The sequence below is a fragment of the Trachypithecus francoisi genome, unplaced genomic scaffold, assembly GCF_009764315.1.
Source record: "Trachypithecus francoisi isolate TF-2019V2 unplaced genomic scaffold, Tfra_2.0 Contig00864, whole genome shotgun sequence".
Taxonomy (NCBI): Eukaryota; Metazoa; Chordata; class Mammalia; order Primates; family Cercopithecidae; genus Trachypithecus; species Trachypithecus francoisi.
The window spans coordinates 47,060-54,785 of NW_022680950.1; the positions used below are offsets into that span (position 1 = coordinate 47,060).

The following is a 7,726-nucleotide window of genomic DNA, read 5'->3' on the forward strand; positions in this document are numbered from 1 at the left end:
AGAGAAGAAAGATGGACTCAGAATCCATAGGTCTTTCTGAAGGATTGAGTATAGAGAAAGAACCAAATAGGACTCCCCAGTTTCTGGCTTGAGCAGCTGGGTAAGAAGGTGGTACCACCTACTGTGATGGGACGTTCTAGAAGAGGTCACGATTTGAGTACTTGAGTCATGTGCTCCATTTTGGACATGAGTTTGAGATGCCTGTTAGCCAAACTGGCAGACATGAGGCAGACAGTTGTACCTCCAAGTCTGGAGTTCAGGCAGCAGCCTGGGCTGAAGATAAACATTCAGGAATTGGCAGTACTTAGATATTGAAAGACATGGGATTGAATGAGACCAATCGAAGGAGACAGTATAGAGAGGGACCTGAGGAAAGCCAACATTTAGAGGTCAAGTAGAGAAGTAGCCAGCTAATAAGACAGAATTGGGACCAGTGAGGTCATAGGAAACCAGAAGTTAGGAGCCACAGAGGAAACAGTTGCAGAAAAGAGCAAGTGGTCAGCCATATCCACTGACTGCTGCTGTTAAATCCAGAAAAAAAGGCCTTGAGATTTGATGTGATGACCATGCTGAGTGGACGTCAGCAGACTGGTCGGGAAAAAAACAGATCAAAGAGGAAATTGGAGGTGAAGAAATGGAGGTAGAGGTGTAGCAATCTTTCAAGAACTTTAACTGCAAAGGAAATAGAGAAATGGAGAAAGGATTTATGTTTTGTAAGGTAAGAGATCCTAGAACATTTGTACTCTGGGGGGTGATCCAGTAATGATTCCGTAGAGAGAGGGAGACACTGACAATACAGGACAGAAAAGATGATTGAAGAGTGAAATCCTCAAAACGAGAGTTGGATGAGCGTTGGCCTGACAGACACACACAGTCACCAGCATTCCCACTGACACATATCACCACCAACGGGCCTGGTAACAAATCTGTACACCCAATAGCCAAACTGACAGATGCACCCACCAGCCCACCAAGTCACAGGAATACACATACAGTATTCACTTGACACACACACACACACAGCAACTAACAGCCACATTGACATGTCGGATAGACCAACATCTGTACCTCCTCTCACACAGAGGGGCCCCCAGTCCCCTCCATCCCCTTAGGGGCCCCTTCCCACCCTACCCTCTGCCCAATTCCCAGGCGCTGCCTCTCCCCAGTGACATTGCCCTCTTTGGAGGAAAATCCAGGCTTGGGCTAAAGAAGGACAGGGAGGGCTTCATATCCAATGAAAGGTTTTATTAAGAGAATGAGAGATGGGGAGATGGGGAGGTACATTAACTGCAGGGGCAAAAGAACCACAAATACAAGATCCCAGTGACAACCACAGGGCACCTGACACACCTTTCTTCCCTCCCAACCCACCCACAGCCCTCTGTGAGCAAAAACACCCTCTCCCTTCTGGTCCAGCTGGCCGTATCAGTGCATGGCCAGAAAACAGTGAAATGAACCCCAACTCACTGGGATAAATAAGTTGCACTGGACATTTTAAAATTTCAAATTTAATTACAACATAAATAAATAGGACAGACAGCAACAGGACTGTGATGAGCAGCCTGGATTCAAGTTCTGCAATTTGTGCTTTATCTTCTTTGTTCCTTGAGGACCCCTCCTGCCCACTTCTTTCCAAGAGTAGGAAGGGTACAAAGAGTCCACTGGGGTCTCTTCCTTCCAGCACCCCTTTTCTGGGGGTAGGAGATTCTGGAATGAGGGGCACCAACTCCTCAGTAGCACCTCTGATTTATCAATTTCCCTCGTGCCACCAGTGAAAAACACAAAGGCTTTGGCCTCTAGAAGCACCCACGGCCACCCAGGCACCCTAATGGAAAGGGCTCTGCCCCATGAGCCAGACCTTTTCATGTCATTTTCTGTTCAAACCCTTCTCAACCATCAAAGGTCAGAAAATTGCACACATGAGACAAATACCTGGGCCCTTAACTTAGCAACACACCACCACAGAGAGGCCACCCTCCCTTACTCCAAGCCAGATCCCCAACTCTGGGATCTCTGGATGAATGTTCTCTTTCTGGCCTGACTCTAATCCCACGCCCAGGAGCTAAGTGCCTGTTTCAGGGCCTGGGAGCCCCTTAGGGATGGGGTGGGAGAAGCAGTTATTTCCGATGCTTGGCATCTTTCTCCGAAGCCTTGGTTTCACCGTGTCCACTGCCCGCACTGCTTAGAAACATCTTGTCCAGCCCCTTGAGTGACTCCAACAAGTAGTTCTGGAAGGCAGTGAGGGCAGCACAGATGGCAGGCCCACCGAAGCCATGGGTGATGAGGCTAAAGTGTGTCAAGCAGCTCTGCACTCCGGGCTCCAGGATGAGTGCTGGGCGGCTGTTGCCCAGCGGTGAGCGGTCCTGAGCCATCAAGTCTGCAAACTCCTTGCAGATCTGCCTGGTGGGAGAAGGAGGGCCAGAGGTTGGAGGACAAAAGTCTGAGCCCAGAGAAGGACCTACTACATGCTAGGCATTTTACAGACATTAGCTACACTATTGCTGACTCTCCCAACAGTCTGCAAAATGATGAACATACTGTTTTTCACAGAAAAGGTAACTAAGGTTCAGAGAAGTCATGTGACTAGCCCAGTATCACACAGCTAATAAACAACACATGCCGATTACCCTATAATCTTTCTTTTTTGGATGTCCGGCCCATATTCAAAGTGCAGCTCAGCTACTTACTACCTTATATAGGAAACTTTCCTTGATTCCCTCTCCCACCCCAAACACCCAGTGCTTCACAGAACTTTGTCTTTGAAGCTATTAGGAAACAATCCAGAATCTGCCAGAAATAATAACTAGCAGTGAATATAATTGAAGCCTGGATGCCGTGCCAAGCACACTGTCTGTATCATCTTACTTAATCTTCACAAACAAGTCTATACTATTATTATCCCCATCATATGGACAAGAAAACTGGTTTCAGACAGGTTGGATGACCTGTCAAGGTGACCAAGCTGGGATTTGAACCTAGCTCTAGTTTGCAGCCATTCATTATTCATTCCTTTGTGCATCCTGTGTATGGCTCGGGCAAGAGGATCACTCATCATTTTTGTGTCACCATGAAAGCCAGCCAGTATCTTAGACAGGACTGAGGCCCACGAAGTGCTTGATGAGTGAGCTGATTAGTGAGCACGTGAGCCCCACCCTAGGTGTTTCTCCAGTCACAGTATGAGCAGACTCAGAGATGTCTCCATTTGGCAGTCCCAGGAGTCTGTGCTTCCTCTTCTGCCTTGGGGACTTGAGGAAAGCCTCAAAGGCAGGACAGTGGACTTGTCAGTTTGAAGGACTGTGGTAGGTGGGAGGACTGGATGTTCTAAGCTGGAAACAGGCAAACCCAAGGATGTGAGGACAGGGTTGCCAGGAGTGGGTGGAGTTTGTGTGGGCCAGACTGTGGGGCCCTCAAAAGAGTTTGAACTTTAGACTACCAATTGGTAGTTCTCAGATTTCTCTCTCTCTTTTCTTTGTATTTTTTTAACTTTTTTGAGACAAGGTCTTGCTCTGTCACCCAGGCTGGCGTGCAGTGGCACGATCCCAGCTCACTGCAGTCTCAACCTCAGCCTCCCGAGTAGCTGGAACTACAGGTACGCACAATCACTCCTGGCTAATTTTTTTAGTACAGATGGGGTTTCGCCAAGTTGCCCAGGCTGGCCTTGAACTCCTGGGCTCAAGCAATCTGATCACCTCAGCTTCCCAAAGTGCTGGGATTACAGGTATAAACCACTGCACCCAGCCTATCTTTCTTTCTCTCTTTCTCTATCCCCCTCCTCTCTCTGTCTTTTCTTGCAGTGAGACTGCCAAGGTGTGAATGCTTACGTTCCCCAGAATTCATATGTTGAACTCCTACCCCCCTAGGTGATAGTATAAGGAGGTGAGGCCTTTGGGAGGTGATTAGGTCATGGAGGTAGAGCCGTCGTGAATGGGATTAATGCCCTTATTATAAAAGAAGTCAGAGAGAATCCCATTCTCCCTTCTACAATGTGAGGCCACACAGCAAGGTGCTGTCTATGAGCCAGAAAGCAGGCCCTTACCCGACACGGAATCTGCCTTGACCTTGAATTTCCCGGCCTCAAGCACTACGAAAAATAAATTTCTCTTGCTGGCTGGACGCAGTGGCTCACACCTATAATCCAAGCACTCAGGGAGCCCGAGGAAAGTGGATCACCTGAGGTCAGGAGTTCGAGACCAGTCTGGCCAACATGGTGAAACCTTTACTAAAAATACAAAAATTAACCAGATGTGGCAGTAGGCACCTGTAATCCCAGCTACTCAGGAGGCTGAGGCAGGAGAATTGCTTGAACCCAGGAGCCGGAAGTTGCAGTGGGCCGAGATTGCACCACTGCACTCCAGCCTGGGCAACAGAACAAGATTCTGTCTCAATAAATAAATAAATAAATAAAAATTTCTGTTGTTTATAAGCACCCAGTTTATGGTATTTTGTTATAGCAGTCCAAATAGACTAAGATAAGAACCCTTTTGGAATAACTAAATCTTTCCCCCTTTTTTTCTGAGACGGTGTCTCACTATGTCACCCAGGCTAGAGTGCACCGATGCAATCATGGCTTACTGCAGTCTTGAGCTTCCAGGCTCAGGTGATCCTCCCATCTCAGCCTCCCAAGTAGCTAGGACTACAGGAGTGCACCACCACACCTGGCTAATTGTTGTATTTTTAGTAGAGACCAGGTTTCACCATGTTGCCCAGGCTAGTCTCCAATTCCTGGGCTCAAGCGATCCACCAGCTTCAGCCTCTCAAAGTGCTGGGATTACAGACGTGAGCCACCTTGCCTAGCCTGAAAAACTAAATCTTGGGGCCGAGCGTGGTGGTTCACGCCTGTAATTCCAGAACTTTGGGAGGCCAAGGCGGGTGGATCACCTTAGGCCAGGAGTTCGAAACCAGCCTGGCCAACATGGTGAAACCCTGTCTCTACTTAAAATACAAAAAGTTAGCTGGTCCTGGTGGCAGGCGCCTGTGATCCCAGCTACTGAGGAGGCTGAGGCAGGAGAATTGCTTGAACCCAGGAGGCGGAGGTTGCAGTGAGCTGAGATCGTGCCATTGCGCTCCAGTCTGGGAAACAAGAGCAAAACTGCATCTCAAAAAACAAAAACAGGCCGGGCGCGGTGGCTCACGCCTGGAATCCCAGCACTTTGGGAGGCCGAGACGGGCGGATCACGAGGTCAGGAGATCGAGACCATCCTGGCTAACACGGTGAAACCCCGTCTCTACTAAAAAATACAAAAAACTAGCCGGGCGAGGTGGCGGCGCCTGTAGTCCCAGCTACTCGAGAGGCTGAGGCAGGCGAATGCCGTAAACCTGGGAGGCGGAGCTTGCAGTGAGCTGAGATCCGGCTACTGCGCTCCAAACTGGGCGACAGAGCGAGACTCTGTCTAAAAAATAAAAAAACAACAAAACTAAATGGAATACTAGTTTGTTAAACAGGCCCTGAGGTGCCCTCGCAGACCTAGTTTGAAAATCAATGCAGCGGGAACCGTTGAAGATTCTTGTGCGGGGGGGCAGATACATGTGCAGGGCGGTTGGGACCAGGGAGACTCTCGGGTGAAGGTCCGGGAGTGAGATGAAGACCTGAGTAGAGGAGGCAGCATGTGAACGGTGGTGAGGGAGGCACAAAGGGAATTGCAGAGCAGTCAGGCGTAACTTGGTGGCCTGATGGACATCACTGGAGCAGAGGGTCGATGGGCAAGGCCAGAAGAGGGAGCCTCACACCTGCAATGGGGACTGCAGCTGGTGGTGTCCTGGGAGTGTATGTGACTGCAGGACCCATGCGTGAGCCTGTGTGAGCCAGTATGTGACACCACTGTTCTTGATGCATGGAACCCAGATATGTTCACATGTAGTGTCCATGTGTGCTCCAGGAGCTTGTGAGGAGTGTTCATGTATGCCTGAGTATGATAACCATGATGCACAAATATACCCATATGTGGCGCCCAAGTGTGCCCATGTGGCATGCACACATGTGCCCAGGATAGCCTAAGCAGGGAGCCTAGGTGCCCATGTGTGGTGCCACATGGGCTGCACGTACGTGTGTGTGCTCACTGCTCATGTACACAGTGGCGCGCAGGTACGTGTGTGTGCTCAGTGCTCATGTACACAGCGGCACGCAGGTATGTGTGTGTGCTCACTGCTCGTACACAGCGACGCACAGGTACGTGTGTGTGCTCAGTGCTCATGTACAGAGTGGCACGCATGTATGTATGTGCTCACTGCTGATGTACACAGTGGCGCGCACATACATGTGTGTGCCCACTGCCCGTGTACACAGTGGTGTCCATTGTGCCCATACATGTCTGTCTGTGCATGGCAGCCATGTGTGCCTGTGCGTGGTGCCCTCACTCACTTGGCGGCCAGCAGCATGCTCTTGCGGCTGTGCAGCTCCCCCGGGTCAGCATGCTGTCGGCACAGGTACTCGGCGGCTGCCTTGGCTGGGAACTCGGTCTCACAGACGTAACCGAAGTCTCGGGCCAGGTGCACGGCCTCTCCTGGGGGGAGGGGAGCTGTCACTACTGCCAGGTGTACCTCTGCGCCTGGAACACAGCTTTGAACCTCTGACCCCCTGGCCAGGGGGATCCTGCTCCATCCTGCCTCTGTAGATGCCCCCTCTGACTTTCCTTCCCAGCCCAGCTCCAGCCCCAATTCCATTGCCCTCCCTTGGGGCCATTAGGGTTGGGCTCTGAGCTCAGAGATGGGATCTGGGCCCACCATGTATTCCAGAGGCACCAATCTCCAGGGGCTGTGACCCCCTTCATCACTTTACCACATCCAAACACTGGCTACTCCCCACTGACACACTCACACCCACACATCCACACCCACACACACATACACACACACTGCAAGGTCTCCATTGCACATGCATGCACACATGTACAAAGACTACACGCAGAAATCACAAACAAGCCTTCCACATGACAGAGAGCATGCACACAGATACTGCAACACTTACACGGATACACACACCACTCAACACACCCTCCTGCCTTAGAGACAGTCACACCAGACAACTCACTGGCCCTCGCAGCCACTCCCATGGCCACCTTCAGGCCTCCTCACCTTCCACTAGCGAAGTCAGCAGCGTCACAGTGGCAGCCTTGCGGCGGCCAGCTGGCAGGTTGAGTCCAATCTTCTCTAACCGTTCCCGCAAACGCCGGCCCCCATTTTTGGACTTGGCCCTTGGCATGCGCAGAGAGAGACAGACACACAACTATGAAGACACGAGAAACGCTTGCAGGCCAAGTGACCGCCAAAGGGCCTTGTTGCCTCCACCAGCCCCTGTTGAGGTTTGGGTCTGGTCCTGGGGATGCTCTGGGGTCTCTTTCAGCAAGGGCGCAACCTCTTCCTAATCGCCGTGGTTTTGCAGCCAAGACAGAGGCAGGGGGCCAGCACCCAGCTCCAGGAGCCCCTCAGTTCACTCTAGTCCTCTCAACAGCAGGGGCGGCCAGGGTGCGGCATCCTGGGGTCCTTCGCACACCAGATAGCCCACACACAGCTACCCAGGGATACACAGACCTATATGTAGAGACGCGCAGTGACATACAGAAAGAGAGACACATAGGGAGACACAGGTACACACACAGCCACCTGGGGACTCACAAACACACACACGTGAAAGAATAGAGACACATAGAACCAATAGGGACAGACATATGGAGAGACACAGACTCAGACACCTAGGGACACAGAGACACAAGATCACACCAAGTCAGGG

The 7,726-nt window shown here is 51.1% G+C and overlaps 1 protein-coding gene across 1 annotated transcript; it reads right to left on the reverse strand.

Annotated features, from left to right (window-relative positions):
- Positions 1–1,232: 1,232 nt before the first annotated feature.
- Positions 1,233–7,599, reverse strand: LOC117089566 (transcription factor AP-2-epsilon-like). Its single transcript, XM_033220958.1, has 3 exons — positions 7,072–7,599; positions 6,359–6,500; positions 1,233–2,400 (listed from the first exon to the last, which is right to left on the reverse strand). The coding sequence occupies exons 1-3, from the start codon at positions 7,196–7,198 to the stop codon at positions 2,118–2,120; spliced, it is 552 nt and encodes a 183-aa protein (XP_033076849.1). The 5' UTR covers positions 7,199–7,599; the 3' UTR covers positions 1,233–2,117.
- Positions 7,600–7,726: the final 127 nt, after the last annotated feature.